This window comes from Alosa pseudoharengus, unplaced genomic scaffold (genome assembly GCF_046254945.1).
Source record: "Alosa pseudoharengus isolate Yale_2024_CS ecotype anadromous, Long Island Sound unplaced genomic scaffold, YU_APseudo_1.1 YU_APseudo_1.1_scf_5, whole genome shotgun sequence".
Taxonomy (NCBI): Eukaryota; Metazoa; Chordata; class Actinopteri; order Clupeiformes; family Clupeidae; genus Alosa; species Alosa pseudoharengus.
The window spans coordinates 9923459-9940958 of record NW_027468837.1 but is presented as its reverse complement, the minus strand read 5'-3'; the positions used below and the strand labels follow the sequence as shown (position 1 = coordinate 9940958).

The 17500-nt window shown below is 48.2% G+C and overlaps 1 protein-coding gene across 9 annotated transcripts in view; it reads right to left on the bottom strand.

The window, feature by feature from the left end:
* foxp1b (forkhead box P1b) overlaps window positions 1-17500 on the bottom strand; it is a 170590-nt gene that overhangs the window by 34063 nt on the left and 119027 nt on the right. For 7 of the 9 annotated variants that reach the window (XM_076267973.1, XM_076267974.1, XM_076267975.1 and 4 more), the window contains 3 exons: window positions 12204-12341; window positions 11408-11587; window positions 6168-6318 (listed from right to left, as the gene is read on the bottom strand). In XM_076267973.1, the coding sequence (XP_076124088.1) occupies window positions 6168-6318; window positions 11408-11587; window positions 12204-12341 (469 nt within the window). The remainder of the gene's footprint in view (window positions 1-6167; window positions 6319-11407; window positions 11588-12203; window positions 12342-17500) is intronic. The other 2 variants (XM_076267979.1, XM_076267980.1) reach the window with 2 other exon arrangements.

The window sequence follows — 17500 nt, the reverse complement described above, 5'->3', positions numbered from 1 at the left end:
GAGAGAGAAAGAGAGAGAGAGGGAGAGAGAGAGAGAGAGATGAAAGTTTACAATGGAACATCACAACAACACCAACACACACACAAAAACAAGGCCCTGGGGTAATACTCTGGAAAGCGCATTAATGTGCAAAATACTTAAAGCTTTGCACCGCCTCCAATTGACACAGAAGACTTAAACCTCATTTAACAAGTCAAGCACACAGTCGCTTACACATCCTTTGAAGGGGGAGGGGGGGGTCCCTTGAAGACACAAGACATCTCTCCTGCTCAATCACACATGCGTACACACACACGCTCACTCCATCCCTTACACGCACACACACATACCGTGTGATTTTCTCTGTTCCTGACTGACAGCGATATGCGCACCCAAGGCGATATTGGGGACAGAGAAAAGGAGTGTGTGTGTGTGTGTGTGTGTGTGTGTGTGTAGAGGGGTGGTGTTGAGACGCTGTGTTTGTACTCTGAGTGTTCCGTGTCTAAGGGAACACAGCCACTGTCTGCATAGCCCTGTACACATGTGCCAGAACAAATACACAGCGTCTGGGAGAATCAAAAATGTGGCCTTCAGCTGACATGAGGGAGACAGTGCAGATCAGACAGGACGAGAGAGCAGGAAGAAAAGACGACAGCAATAGTGGGCACAGGCCAAAGGTTTGGCTTTCTCCTTCTTCTCTCTCTCTCTTTTTAAGTGCTTGACTTTTTGAAATGCATTTGGCCACCATATATGTCTAATGGCATATTGAGAAATCCAATATGTACTCATGAGGAATGGGCGCAAATTAGCAGTGGGGATTCGGAACGGACTACTTGAATAGGAGCAGGTTTTTAAATATGCTGAAAGACCCCTTGGAAATGCTGCTGAATTAAGCGAGAGAGAGAGAGAGAGAGAGAGAGAGAGAGAGAGAGAGAGAGAGAGAGTGCCGGGAAGACCACTCGTTTAACATTACAATTAATTAAATCGATTTTTGAAAATGAGCAAATGAAAGATGATTTGCACATGCTTATCTAGGGGTGGGTTTATACTCTTTACACTGCCAGAACTCCCCATCCATCCATACACCATCCAACCCCCACACCCACCGCCACACACACACCCCCACCTCTGCCTCTCTTTTTAATCGTTCTCCATAGATATGAGAAGTGGTCCTTTTCACGCGAGCATGAGTGCGCGAGCCTCCTAATGCATTGTGCAAAATGCTTAGTCTTAATTTATTCCTGTTGTGGTCCAAAATAACGGCGAGCGGCGAGGTGAAGATCTCAATACGATCGGGGGAAAAAAACATTTTTAATTTGATAAGCTCCTAAAGATTTTAATTACGCTCGTAATGGAGAACAGTGGCCTAATGAGGCGCAGGGCCTCAGGAGAGAGAGGGGGGGGGGGGGCGAACGGCAGAGCAGAGCAGGAGTGAGCGCGCTCAAACGAGGCCGATAGGATTGCTGTAAATTCACGCCGGATCGTTTGCATATCAAAGAGCGCAGGAAATTATTGCAGGACAAATCAATAACCTTTTCCCTTCCCAAGGAGCATCCCTTTATTAATTGGCCCTGACACCAACATGGACACAGTCTCTTTCTACTGCTTCTTTTATTTTCTCTATCGGTTCGCTTTCCCCCGCGTGTCTGTGGACGTTCTTGCTTGTGGCTGTATGTTGATGTGCAGTTAAGACCGTCTGTTGGACACTGTGCAAACATTAAATGTCAAAGGCTTTCAAAAAAGGAAAAAAGCATTACAATGTGGTGGGAATTTGCTTTTTGGCCCCATTTTCCTTCCCTTTTTTTTGGCTGGTCATTCGGATGGTTAAATCCTTGGAGGGAAAGTTTGGGGTTGATGTTGGATGGGGAAGGTCATTGTAGTTGTAGCGAGTGTCCTGGGTTGCAGCTGCGGGAACAATCATTTTCCCCCACTTGGTGCCCGGTGACAGTGTGCGATGTATTTTTAGCCGATGTGCTTGACAGGGCGGCCCACTCTCCCTCAATTACCCAACAGTCCTGCTGACCCCCGACACCACTGTTTACTGAGACGAGACCACGCCGGATAGACTCGTCTGATGAGAAGGGGTAACGGAGTGGGACGAAGCTGTCTCTCTCTCTCGCACACGCTCCCTGACCCCCCCACCCCCCCCCCTCTTTTTTTCCACTTCTCAATCCCTCCATTTCTCTCTCTCCCTCTGTCCTCTGTGTGACTTGCTTCCTCTGTCATCGCCGGGGAATCAGGGAAAAACCGCACACCTTTCAAAATCTATCACTTATGACAGTCGAACGTATTAATATCTTCAATATAATGCATTCCTGTCCGCGGTGAAACGGCACCAAGTGCTCCCTGAAAAGAGGTCTCATTCTATTAGGGGCTGCTCAGACGGCTACAAACCCCTCATGTGCTTCTATTTCTCTTTTAACGTTTCCAGGTCATTCTTTTCAAAAATCGGCGGATTGGTTTATCTCTCCTTCCGCCATTTTTCAGCGGCAGCCCGCTTCACTCATTACAGGTGGGGGGGGGGGTTGGGGACACACCGACGAGCCGAGCACTGTAAAAAATTTATGTTGTTGGGACACTTGATTGATCACCAGCGGCACGACTCAATTTTTACCGCGGCAGGTAGCCGGGGCGCGAGCTCTTCAACCTCTTCCCGTCCTTGTACCTCGCGGCACCCAGGTGACCATGTTCAAGCAAGCAGAAAGTTGATTTAAGGTTCATAACGACATCAGTTGCGAGCCATCATCCGCGGAATAAAAAATGGCCCGGTGGCCTGGACTCTGTAAACTGGGCTGTTACCACTCACACTGCCCCCAGATGCCGCGAGGGGAGGGAGGGGTGGGGGTGGCGAGGGGGAGGAAGTGGAGAGGGGGTGGATGGTGACACCGCTATTAGTTTATTGTTCCATCAGGGCCGGACCTCCGGTGCACCTCTGTTTATATTCCTGTAATCACTGGCTGCCGATATGCACCCCTCAGGCCTAAAATATGTTCCGTCCTAATGCTGCAGGAACTATTACCAGTTGCCGCGGCGGTCGGCTGAATCAATCACTGCCTCCGGGAGGGTATTAGCTCGGTCCCCGGCGTTCCCCCCACCGCGCGCCGTGCCACGGAAAAATGCTTCACGCGCCGCCACATTCTTTGCTTTCATATTAGCGACAAATTTGTCTTGTCACCGTCCCGTTGCCCTCTCCTGGACAACTTAACTGATGGTCTCCTGTGGTGGCGGCGGCAGTGTGTGTGTGTGTGTGTGTGTGTGTGTGTGTGGTGGGGAACCGGAGGGGGGAGGCCAGTGGGTCACAAACACACACATCAGCCGGTGGCAGCGCTTAGAAGAGGAGGAGGAGGAGGCAGGGAGGAGGGGTGGAGACGCACACCTGGCAGCCACACCTGGGAGTGCTCACTGGTTGCCACACACACACAGAGACTCACATAGATACACACACACACACACACACCCACACAAACAGGGCTAAAGGTGTGTCCTGCAGGATCAGAACAGCTCCTTTCTGTGTGCAAGGAAGACGGCGGTGAGCGTGTCCTCAAACAGCACGTTTTAATAATGAAAAGCAGACGCTGGCCTGTTCGCAGACGGCGAGAAATGACGCAAAAATAATTAGCCGCAAGAGGCATCTGGCCCCAGTTCCTCCAGTCTGCAGTTTAACTGCGGCCATTTGCAGCATATCATATCAATGACAATTAACGGCCAATGGGAGACTGTTTATTTCTTAACCCATTAAGCCGACCCAGTATTAATTATTTCTCTGATTTGTCTTCTTTACCCTCCCCTCTCTTTCTCTCTCTCTCTCTCTCTCTCTCTCACACACACACACACACAGACAGACACATGCTCCAAAAGTATGCCATGCATCCTGCTAAAAAAGAAGACGACTCAAGCTGTGTTTCGAAACTCTCTCTCAGGACTCTGATTGGCCTGCAAAGCAAACAAACAGGCTGACCAGTCATCTCTGGGGGCCAAATCTTCACTAGTCTCTCCCCATCACTCCTAGCAGTCATCCGCTCCCTGCTACTGCAGCCAAAGGCATAATCGTCAAGGTCTCGTTGCGGCCACACACCGCATAATTCATCTCTCACACGTCCTCCCTCCCTCTCCTTCTCTCTCTCTCTCTCTCTCTTTTTTTCATTCTTTCTTATTCTCTCGCAGCGGCAGCGCTAACTAGTTGCTGAATATTGTCGATTAGATCTAGGGCTGTGTCGGTCTCTCTCACTGGTGCATGAAAGGACTCAGCCGTGTGGAAAACAGAAAGGTCATCAATAACTTCAAACAGCCAAGCAGAAAATGTGGCGAATCGGAGGATAGGAGAAATAAAGAGAGAGAGAAAGAGAGAGAGAGAGAGAGGGAAAGAGAGAAAGAAAGACTCCTGTCTGGCGGTAAGAGTTTTAACAGCTGCCTCACACTGCGTTAACTGCCGATGGTTTCCCAAGGACAGATCCCACACTGGCGGGGGCTGCCTGACCAGCTCTGACCAGAAAACAAGATCTCCGTGCGCCAGCGAAACAAAAAGGATTACTCTCCTCAACAAAGCCATTACTCAATCACCATGGAGGGAAACAATGCAGCATCGCTCGCTGTACACAAGAACAAGGGATCACATTGATCTGATTTAGGCTTCTTGTTTGTTGTTTACATGTATCTTTTCCTCCCCCCAAATAATTAAATAGGCCCCATGAAAGCCCACATCTCAGATACAAGATAGATGCAGTATTTCTAAAGTGTGTAAACAGTTATTTGTGTGTGTGTGTGTTTAACATTCAAGTTCACATTCACCAGGGTTTGTGATCATGTTTGAATTTCACTGTGTGTGCGTCTGACAAACATCTGCATTGTACAGTTTTCTGGACTCAGCCACTAATGGCACACAAACGCCTCCACTCCTGTGCCTCTGGCTAGGGCTGATCTCAAGCGAGGTGTGTGTGTGTGTGTGTGTGTGTGTGTGTGTGTGTGTGTGTGTGTGGTTATACTAGGCGTTCTCCAAACAATAACGGCACTGTACTGGACCTGTTTTTGTTTGCTTATTACCTAAGAGCCCACCCAGGCCTTCCTTTTCTCTTCCCCTCCTTATCTGTTAATGGGCCACTGTTTGTTTAAGCCGGGCATGAATGCAGTGTGTCATGCATCCGATAGAAAGAAAACACACACACACACAGGCTATGAAAGAGTCTTTGTCAACTGGGTGCTCCTCCTTGAGAAAATATTAAAAAACAAACAAAGTAAATAAACATCCTGGAAAGAAAACAACCCCCCCCTCCCACACATACACACAAGCTGACTCATCAACTTCTTATGAAATCTAACACGATACATTCATAGTCACTGGCTAGTTGAGCAACAATGGCTCTAGTCTTTTCTTACTTCACCACACACACACACACACACACACACACACACACACACACACACACACACACACACACACACACACACACACACACACACACACACACACACACACACACACACACACACACACACACACACACACGGCACCACACCCTGCTTACTGTACTATCAGGAAAGGGCATGGGCACAGATCATTTGTTCATCTTCCATACTCCATGGAAATCAGAGGGGAGGAAGTTGTGTTGTGCAAGGTGCTGATAAGGAAGAGCACTGCTGTGCTTTCACATGTGCGTGTGCAGGGGGACGCCTGGATATGGATGTGTACTGCAGTATGTGAGTGTTGTGTGCTTTAAGGGAAAGTCTGGCGTGCAAGACATTATGGCGTGTCTGTAAGTCAACATGAGTCCACTGTCAAAATGCATCGATGAGCGTGGGCTTACTAAATGGACGATAATGCCATGAAGGAGTCTGGGATGAATCTATGTGTGTCCTGTGTACAGTATGTACATGTGTATACTGTAAGTTTGAGTGTGTGTTGTATGTCTGTGTGAAAGTGTGTGTAAGTTACGTATGCATGCATGTATATGTGTATATGTGTATATGTGTGTGTGTGTGTGTGTGTGTGTGTGTGTGTGTATACTGTACATCATGTGAGTGTGTGTGCTTTTGTGTGTATGATGAAGAGAGAGGGAGTAGTGTGTGTGTGTGTGTGTGTGTGTACAGTACACATCATGAGTGTATGTGCTTTTGTGTGTACATGTATGATGAAGAGAGAGAGAGTGTGTGTGTGTGTGTGTGTGTGTGTGTGTGTGTGTTTGTCCACTCACCCTGAGTGAGCGAGTGTAGGGGCAGTGGGCTCTGTCCGGGCTGGATGGTCAGGAGGCCCTGCCTCTGCAGGTTGAGCAGGTGCTGCTGCTGGAGCTGCTGGACCTGCAGGAGCTGCTGCTGGAAGGCCATCTGCTGGGCCTGGGACACCTGCTGCTCCGCACCAGAGAGAGGGGGAGAGAGAGGGAGGGAGGGAGAGAGGGAGGGAAGGGGAGAGGGAAGGAGAGAGGGAGGGAGAGATAGAGGGAGAGATAGAGGGAGAGGGAGGGAGAGAGAGAGGGAAGAAGAGGAGGGAGAGAGGGAAGGAGAGGAGGGAGAAAGGGAGAGAGAGGAGGGAGAGGGAGGGAGAGGGGGAGAGAGAGGAGGGAGAGAGTGAGAGGGAAGGAGAGAGGGAGGGAGAGGAGGGAGAGAGCTGTTAAAGTACAAGCCCAAATGTACAGCCACATGCATACACACACATGCACGCATACACACGTGCACACAGACGGACACAGACTCACACACACAGAGACAGACACACAGAAAGACGGACAGACAGACACATACACACGCACAGAAATCTCACACTCATACTCCTTATGCCCATATGCTACAGCAGCTCAGCAACAGGCTGCTCAGGCACAGAGATGTGTTACGAATTCCCACACTAATATTATGGCCTAACACGTGAGGACCCCACACGCGCGCACACACACACACGCACACACACACACACCACCGCAGGAGCGCTCTCGTCGTGTGTGGCTCCGTCCCCCTAACGGAGTCGAGACAGGTACATTCCTTATCCCGCTTAATTAACGACGAGTCGCGCGGCGAATGACAAACAATGAAACAACATAGTTAATCATTCATAATAAGAACCACAGGATTTTAATTACGCCCATTCATAATTCAGCAAACAACGTGTGACTGAATCAAAGCGCTTAATATCCACCGCCAGCGGAGCGCCAGGACCGATGCCAGCCTCGCCGCGTCTCCGAGGTAAACGCGCTGGAGCGCCAGCGCTGTGATGTGCGGAGCTGGGCTCTCGAAAGCGGCGCGGCAGTCAGCTGCCATTCTCGCTCGCCTCGCCTCCTCTCCGCCACCACCGTTACAAAAGGAATACAAACAAGAGGAGCCGAGGAGGACAAGGGGGGAAACTTCTGGAAGCCCCTCGACTTGTTATGCTCTCAATTAAGAGAAGAGAGAAAGGAGGAGATGATTGTGTTTGTAGAAATTGTACGACTGTGTATGTGTGTGTGTGTGTGTGTGTGTGTGTGTGTGTGTGTGTGTGTGTGTGTTTGAGAGAGAGCAAGTGAGCGAGAAAGGGAGTACAAACCGTGGAGAACAATAAATAGAAGGAAATTATCTAATATCCCCAATTTTCCCCAAATCAAAACAAATGGGAGACGTCTTCCAGAAAATGAGGCAAACCAGTTAACCCTGAACAATGTTCCTATCCAAACATGGCTGAGAGAATATGTGCACGGGGTTTACGTAATCTATACAGAATCCGACTATACTTGATTTCCAAAGTTATTAGAAGAAAAAAGATGTATAGAACATATATATTTGCAGCAAATTACTTGAAATGGCACAAACTGTGATATCATAACTTAAATGTTTCTGAACTGTCTGGAAAAATATTTCTATATAGACCTGCACAACAATAGCTACACAATAAAATAACTTCACAAACTCTCCTGAACTTTTGGGGTGGTCATGCAGTGGTGGTCAGTGGAAATGTGTGTGGCATGGCCGGCGTACAGGATGTGAGACCGTATGAGCAAGCAAAACAGACTCCAGAGGGAGGTGGACGGGTGGGGGTGGGGGGGGAGGAGTGGACGGGGGAGGGGGCATTAAAAGCAGCCCAGGCTGCCAAGCTGTGCACCGCACCCTGTTACCAAACACAGGATACACCACTTTTGTTTACCCCTCACAATCGAGCGCACACAAAAAAGGTCTCGGCACAACACGGACGGCAGGTCACCCGGAGAGGGCTGGGAGAGGGCTGGGAGAGGGGCCTGAGATATCCTGATAACTCACCCGGCTGCACAGGGCTACGTACACACACCAACACTCACACACACCCAGCAACATACACACACACACCCACACACACACACACACATAGAAACAAACATTCAAGCACACTAAAACACACACGCACGCAAACATACACACACGGAAACAAACATTAATGTACATGCATACATGGACATGGACATGGACACACACACACAAACACACACACACACACACACTAACTAAATCCTTGGTGGCCTTTGGCGCATTTATTTGCTAAAATTTCCAAATATGTTCTAAAATGAATTGAATTATTAATGCTGTGGTAAATACAGCTCATATGATGTAAAAGGCTAAATGGCCTTTCTAGCACCTAAAACCGTTTAATTGTCTTAAAGACTGAGAAGAGGAGGAGAAGAAAGGAGAAAGGGAAGAAAGGGAAGAATGTAGCTATTTGACGGAGTAGAAAGGGCGAATGACAGCAGAGATTAGTGTGGCTGACGGCGAGGCCGGTGACTCGGAGCGCTCTGTTTAAGTGTCACTTCACAGCAGGAAGCGCTCCCCCTCCACCCGCATTAGATGAAGTCTGTACACTTCCTCTCATAGCGGGGAGGCTCCTACACTCTTTCTTTCTCTCTCTCTCTCTGTGTGTGTGTGTGTGTGTGTGTGTGTGTGTGTCAATGAGATGGCTGATGAGGAGAAAACATCTTTGATCATCTGCGCGTGTCCCCCCCCCCCTGTAAACACAGCCTTGCCTTTTATACATAAAAAACAGACCAAAAAAAAAAAAAGAATGGCAGCAAGTTCAAACTTTCACCCTGTCTCTGATTTCCAACCTTTTCTTCTTCTTCTTCTTCTGGTCTCATCAGCTGACAGGAGCTCAAGTGCTCTCTCTCTCTGTCTGTACCATGCTCTCACACACACAGACACACACAGACACACACACACACACACACACAGACACACACACACACACACACACACACACACACACGCAATTCACACACACACACACACACACACGCACACGATCGCGCACCCTGGCCCCGTTAGACCAATCCGAGGCTAACGCGAAGTGGCACGAGCGTGAGAAAAATGCACACCCTGACGGATGACACAGAGTGACGGTGGCAGCCCTTTATTGTGGCGCTTCAAATCCAAAGTTAAAGATCTTTGAGAAACTCAAAATTGATGTCTTTAAAATAAGAGCGGCACAAAGCAACAACAGGGGGTTATTGTGTGTCAGCCACGGGGGAGAAACTGCGGATTTCGCATTCTGTCGTTTGATGGCTGCTAGCAACCTCATTGAACCAACAAAAAAAAAAAAAAAAAAGGAGAGAAGGAAAAAAAAAACGTACGAAATGAGGGGGCACTGACAGAAGAAGAGACACAGAAATAAAGGAGGAGAAAAAGAAGAGAGAGACAGAGATAGAAAGAGAGAGAGAAAGAGAAAGAACATGTCTCTAGAGACTTCATTCATTTCCTGTGATCATACAGAAAACACATTTGAAGTGGTGCACGCTTTAGTCTTTTTTTGTCTCCATCTCTTTTTTTTTTCAAAAGCGTCTTCTGTTTATCTGTCTTCACCTCCTTCAGACTGCCCCCCCCCCCCCACCTGCCCCCACCTCCGCGGGTGTTTACATCAGATGCGAGGGACGGGGTGATGGGCTCTATCTGGGGCCGAGGAGCACGCCTGTCACCTTGATTTATGGCCGCATCACACCACAACTTGTCCAAACTGAAGCCCGCAGTTCATTAATTAGCGAGCGGGGACTTTGAAGTCAGGGGTGCTCCGAGTGTGTATCTGTGTGAGCGCACGTGCTTGTGTGTGCGTGCGTGTGTGTGTGTGTGTGTGTGTGTGTGTGTGTGTGTGTGTGTGTGTGTAACATTCAGCTTAATTTATATGCTCTCTCTCTCCACCTTAGCCTACAACCCACCCACCCCCTCCCCTCACTAACCCCCCCGCTCCCTCTCTCCCCCAACATGACTCTCGGAGGGGAAAAGACGAAAATTCCCTGATTGTCTTTGAACTTCTTTTGACCGTGCAATAATCATTCCTTTGTCCGGAGCGATGCGCGTATCCGGCAGTCATTAACACGCAGTGAGCCGCGGCGGCCGCCGCTCCTGCTGATGAGCTAGCCTGCGCCCGCACTAGAGGACGGACGACGGACGAACAAACACAGAGAAAAGAGAAAAAAGGGGGAAATGAGAGAGAGCGAGAGAGAAAAATGACAGAGAAAGCCTGAAAGAGAGACAGACAGAGAGAGAGAGAGAGTGAGAGAGAGAGAGAGAGAGAGATGAAGGGAGGGAGGAAGAGGGAGGGGGGGTGAGACGGTGCTGAAAGCACTCCTCACACTGATATCTCACAATTACATGGCTTCTCTCCTCCTGCCATTTCCATGCTAATTAACAGAGGAGCCACTCAGCTCCGCACGAGGCCCGCTGCTGTTGATGCTGCCACCCCCCACCCTCCACCCCCCTCCTGTCCCTGCTCTTGTTTTAAGGGGATTGAACAAATGACTCTCCCGATGCACTTCACATCAAAGCCAGATGGGGAGAGGAGAACCAGAAACATGTTTACTTCAGGAATTAGCTGAAGAGAGAAGCAGATGAAGAAGAAGAACAAGAAGAAGAAGAAGAAGAAGAAAAGAAGAAAAGAAGAGGGAAAAAAGAAAGATCCCCAGCACTTTGATTAATGAACGCGTGGTGCACACAGGACAAAGGACACACAAGCGAGTGTCGGTATCTGTTTGTGAGTAATTACTCCGGGAGCGCTAGGACACCCTAAAAGTGAGAGCATGCCTCTTAATCTCTCTTTCTCTCTCTCTCTCTCTCTCCCTCTCTCTCTCTATTTCTGTTAATCTCTCTTTCTCTCTCGCTCTCTATGCCTTTGCTTTAGTGAGTCAAACTGTGTACAGTACAGTTAAAAATAAAAAGATAAAGAAAAACAATAAAAAACAAAAAAGGTCTTCCCAGTTCAAGGCGGGTGATAAATAGTGGGGCAGCCAAAAGTGTGCAGTGCTAGGTGTGGCTGTGGAGGTGTCAGTGTGCTTAACTCCACACACACACACACACACACACACACACACACACACACACACACACACACACACACACACACACACACACACACACACACAACAAATAAATACAAACACAAATAAAGCAGAGAGAGAGAGAGAGAGAGAGAGAGAGAGAGAGAGAGAGACAGAGAGTGAGAGAGATGAAGACGACATACCTCTTTAGTCTGTTGCTTGGTGCCATGCTGCTGTTGTAACAGCTGTAGGTGAAGCTGCTCCTGCTGCTTCTTGTAGAACTCTTGGAGTTGCTGCTGCAAAAGAGGGAGACGCCTGTGTGTGAGTCCAACACACTCGCTAAAAGACAGGGCTTTTGTGCCAAAAAAGCTGTTCATGGCACCCTGTTAAGAAACAATATGGAAGATAAAACAGTGACTGCCAACTGGATAAGGAAAAGAGAAGAACTGAAACAGAATACACGCTTACATTCTATGAAGCAGTCTTCTACCTTTACTGGAAGGAAGTCCGAGCTCCATCAATTTAAGAGCTTAGTGTGTGTGTGTGTGTTTGAGTGTGTCTGTCTGTCTGATAACGGTACACCATACAGCAACACGGCAGCCATTGAACATTGATTTTAGTGGACACACGTGGTCTTTGTAGCTGATATGTGGCTATGTGGATATGAGATAAAGCTGCCGTCTGTGAGCCTGAAGGCCTGCTCTGATGGCTACTGCTCCAACAGCTGTGTGTGTGTGTGTGTGTGTGTGTGTGTGTGTGTGTGTGTGTGAGAGTATTGGTGTGTAGCTACAGCTGCTACCACTACTGCTGTTTGTATGTTGGTGTGTGTGTGTGTGTGTGTGTGTGTGTGTGTGTGTGTGTGTGTGTGTGTGTGTGTGTGTGTGTGTGTGTGTGTGAGTGTGAGAGTGTGTGTGTGTGTGTGTGTGTGAGAGAGTGTGTGTGCGTGTGTGCAGTATGTGTTGGTGAGCATGTGTGTGTTGGTGTGTAGCGGTCTCTTACCTGTTGTAACATGAGAGCCTGCTGCTGCTGGAGCAGGACCTGGAGCTGCTGAGGGCTCAGGACCTGCTGCTGAAGGATCTGCTGCATCTGCTGGGGAGTTATCACCTGCGGTGTCATCATAGCCAGGGACACTGGGACCTACACACACACACACACACACACACACACACACACACACACACACACCAGAGAGAGACGGCGTTAGGGCACAGTATGCCAAGGCTCCAGTGAAGTGCTGTGCAGACAAACGAGTGGAGAGTGGAGACAGGGTGAGAAAGCGCCTGAGTGAGTGAACTGGACCAGCAGACGTGATTCACGAGCGAAAGCACATTAGTTCTGCATTCTGCTGCTGTGACGCGTAGGCCAACAAGCGCCAAACGCAAACAGGCACACAAAAGAAAACACACTATATGCACACGCGGCATTAGTCACCCGACACAGCTGACATTTTTATCCAGAAGGGCTGTCTGTCAACGGTTCCTGAGAAACACAGCTTGGAGACAATTGAGGCAACTCTCCAAAATACACACACACACACACACACCCACCCAACCCCCTTTCCACCACACATACACAAACACACAGACCTGATGCTGCAAGGCCACTTGAACTACAGTTCTAACCGTCTAACTAACCGTCACCTGAGTTCACTGCCTTCCCAGAAATGGCCACTTCACCAACAAGGCCAGCTGCTACTACGAAGTGTCATTGTGGGAACTTTTGCTTTGTTTTCATGTGCCCCCCCCCCCCCAGCAGTTATTGTTTGTTGTTGATAATCACAAGCACTCGAAAAACATTCTATCAGCAGCCCAAAAGCAATGACAGAAAAAAAAGTAAATTCTATCCTTATTTTGAAGACTATCAAATTAGAACTGAAAAATAATAAGAGACCTATAAAAAAAGGAAATAATAAAAAAAAAAACATCTCATTACAATATTGTCAGCAATGATATTAATGCACGCAAAACACACCCCACAGATTTCAAAGTAACCCCACTGTGGCGCGAGGCACAAACACACACTGTTAGCCAATCCTGCGGAGGGAAACGGGAGTACGCGCGTGCCTCCTCAAAACCAGAGTGATTTGTTGTGACATTGAGAGAGGAGAGACCCCCGCCGTTGTCAGGGCCGAGCCTAATTGCCGGCGAGGATGCGGCCTGCCGGCGTGGCGGGAGCCTGCTGCCACTCTCCGCTATGATGCGCCGCGCCATTACAGGCCCTCCATCCAGCCACAGCTCTCGGTGACAAGCTACAGAGATGAACCTGATAGCCAGGCCCGGCATTTGCAAACTGTTAACACGCCGCCGTGACAGGCCATGTTTGTTATGTGGAGCGGGGTGGAGGTGACGGTGTGTGTTTAGAGGGTGAGGGAGATGGGGGTAGGGTAGTGTGGGGGTGGATGGGGGGGTATGGCGGCGACCCCATCGCCTGATGTCTTCGTTTGATAGGGCAGACATTAAGGTGACAGTCCGTCTTCACCCAAGGTTAGCCAAATTGTATCCCGCGCTCGTGGCTTAATGACAGTCCTGCTGAATTTTTCATGCACGCATGAATGTAATTTAGCTATTTAGAATCTATTTAGCGTGCGGGGGGGTGTTGTCTGATGCGGCCCGCATGCATATTACCTGATTTCAACCCTCGACCCCCCCATCCATCCATCACACAACCCCCATCCCTGCAACCCCCCCCCCCCACACACACACACACCACCCAACAACCTAAAACAAAAACACCACCACAAAAAGAAAAGTGGCCCAGCCATAATGAACACCTTGTTCTTGCTCGGACGCCAAGGCCTGCCTTAAAGGGTTAACGGTGTCAGACGGGACGGGGGGAGATGAAAGGAAGGAGAGAGAGAGAGAGAGAGAGAAAGAGAGAGAGAGAGAGAGAGAGAGAGAGCTGCTGCGGCCGAGGGCGACACGATTAAAGGCGATTTGTTGTCCCACGAGCCGCGAGAGCTGCTCCACGCCTGGAAGACGCACTTAACAATTCTCATTTTCACAGCCAGGCAAGGAGAAGGAGAAGAGGAGGGAAAAGAGGAGGGAAAGAGGGGGAGGTGGTGGAGGTGGAGAGGCGGATGAAAATGCAATATTAATTCCCCCCCTCCTGCATTACGTCTTAATATGCAGTCCATCTTGACTTTTTCACATGGCTTGTCCTGTCATTTGCATAGCCAGGGCCCCCCGTTCCTAATTTCACAGTCATTATGCACTGATGTCCTTATTTCTCAGCATCACTAATTTTGATGAACTATTTTGAAGGTCAAGCAGGCAGCCTGTCTGGCAGGCCTGCTGCCTTTAGTGCCCGCCGTGACTGGGGTAGACGACAATGCACGACACAACGCCACAGCCACAGCAGCCGCCACTCTCGTGTGTGTGCGCCACATTCACGTGCTGCCCTTCTCATGTTGCGTTTCACGGGAGCGTTAAATAGCAGCACTCTGACACGGGCATCATGCCACACCATCGGAGATGATCTAATATCCCTTTTCTTTATTAGATATATCTAGAAATAATCTGCACTAATACACTGGGATATACTCCAATTAATCACACGTGTTTTAACAATGGCTGCCAGTTGTTTAACGCACGTTTATGTGTCTAAATCACTTTGTGGGGGAAAAAAGACAACGTAAAGCCTTACGGATGGCACTGATTGTGACGGAATAATGAAGAAAAGTGTCGACAGAGGCAAATGCAAACAATAAAAAAAAAAAAACGCCCACCCCAACTTGGCTTCGTTACAGCAAACGTTTTATTCGCGATTTCTCTTTTCGGCTGTGGTCGTTTGCCTCTATTTTTAACTGCCGTCAGATTGATGGCGGGAGCTGTCGTCGCTCTCCCTTCTTTCGTCCATCGGGGGGGCTGTGGAGGCAGCAGTCAGGCCGACCCGACCCTCCTCCTCCACTGGAGCCGTGAGGAGAGGAGAGGAGCGGAGAGCAGAGAAGCGGCGAGCCTATTACATCCCACGTTTTATTACCCACATTACTAGCGAGGTCATTAGCAGCGAGAGGGATTGTGCGCTTCTTAACCTATTGATCACTGTAACTACTACCATTTAATCCCGTGTTGAATGAGCGAAAATCTGCTTAAGACAGGAGGGGTGGGAGGCAGGGGGCAGCTGTACAGGGGGTTCAAGTGAAGGGAGGAAGGAAAGGATAGAGAGAGAGAGAGAGAGAGAGAGAGAGAGAGGAGAGAGAGAGAGCACTTTAAGTAAAAAATATTACCCTGGCCACTGTATCATAGCCACTTAGCACACGACAAACGCAGGACGCAGCTCTCAGGATGAAGCAGCTCTCAGCAGCGCCTCAGCAGGAGGAATATAACTCACTCGGCCAGCCGGAGCACACAGCCATTCAAACCAACAGCGCGGTTTTATTCCAATCATCTCATCTATCAGTGCAAACAAAACTCGCTCCTGTCTCTAACAAAAACAAACAAACAAACAAACAAAATAACAACAAGGCAATCATCTGGGTGTGAGGAGCAGGACATTCTGAACATGCCAGAGATAACTGCAGCCTACGAGTGTCAGCGAGGTGTGGCGATCACCAGGTGCCTACTGCACATAAACATCGAGACTCCAGGGCTTAGAACATTCTCAAGCAGCTGGGCTGTGACTGCAGGCTATATGCTGTACCAGCATGGACCTGCAGTCTACTCAGCCAAGACACACACATACACAAACACACGCACACACACACACTTTGATTATTTATTTTGCCAACAAATCAATTATTTTGTGATGCAGGAATTTTTAATTTTCTGAATCACAAAATCACAATTTAACCTAATGAAGAACTGGGATTTAGATGGCAGCCATGAGAAGCCATTAAGATATATCTGTATTACCGAAACAAATGAACCACCATTATAAAGTGACATTAGTGCTTATTAAGACTAGACTATTAATGACACCACTGTATATCATAAGCATAATTTTTAAACTCATAAAAATAAAAACCATAAGCCTGTAAATTTCCAAAATAAACACATTTTCACTTTAATTTTCTAAAAACCTTCAAAAAGCCAGAGACGCAGGAGCTGTTATACTGTAAATGTAAAAAGCCACTGTCGCTGCATAGAATGCTACGTTGAATTTTCTTTAAAAACCTGCATACAACAAAAGGTGTGTTTGAGAGAATGTGTGAGTTTGTGCACATGAGTGTGTGTGGGTGTGTGCGTGTGATTGTGAGATTGAGTGTGTGTCTTCAGGTAAAAATCACTCCAGAGGATGTCTGCATGAGGTGCAGCACTGGGATGAAAAGACAGCTCAGCGTCTCACCTCCTCTCCTCTCCTCGCGCACAGCGGCTTAAGTGTGCAGAGGAGAGCGCTATTCTAATGAGGAAACATGGGCCGCACATCTGAGGACGAGCCGGAGATTCACTGATTCGTGTTTTAATGAAGAGCAACATTCTCCCGCACAAGCCAAAGGTCGAAGCACGGGGAGAGAGACTCAGCTCAGACTAACAGACCCAGAGCGAGGCAGGAGCCTACGTCTCCGAGCCAGGGCAATTAAGAGGTATAGTGGAGATGGCAAGGGAAAAAAAAAAAAAAAAAACATAGGGCCAACTTCAATGAGACGATCGCAGAAAATTAAACCGGCTGAGCACAAGAACAGGTGGAATGAAGAGGAAATACAAGACGAAGAGAGAGAAAGGGGAAAAAAAAAATCAAATTTTAATGCTCGCTCCCTGGTGTCATCTTGTTTTGTCGAGACATCAAATAGAATTGAGAAGTACAAAATAACAAGCCCTTGAGAAATCACAGGGGCCAGCCTAGTTTGATGCCGGCTGGGTTTACCTTGTCCAGAGATATTGGAATAGCAAATGACGCCGGGCCTTAAACGGCGGAGAGACGTGCCCGTGGAAATGTCTTTGCAAATGAGAATTTCATGGCAAGCTTTTGTACCCAGGTGGAGCATGAACATAATTAGTCCTCAACATTATTGACATTACCCTAGTCCTTCTCTTTCCTCATGCAGGACTATGGAAATAGTGAAAGCTGAGGGGCTCATCCAACCCTAGTCAGAGCCAGAAAATACCACTTTTTTTAAATTATTTTTTAAAGTAGTCTAAATGGATAATAATAATAATAATAATAATAATAATAATAATATATATTTTTTTAGTATTTGTAACCTTAATATGTAATTATTATAACATGCAATCTGACTGTGTTGAGTGAGTGGAAGTACATGACGTGATTTGTGTGTGTGTGTGAGAGAGAGAGAGAGAGAGAGAGAGAGAGAGAGAGAGAGAGAGAGAGTGTGAGTGAGTGTGAGTGAGTGTGTGTGT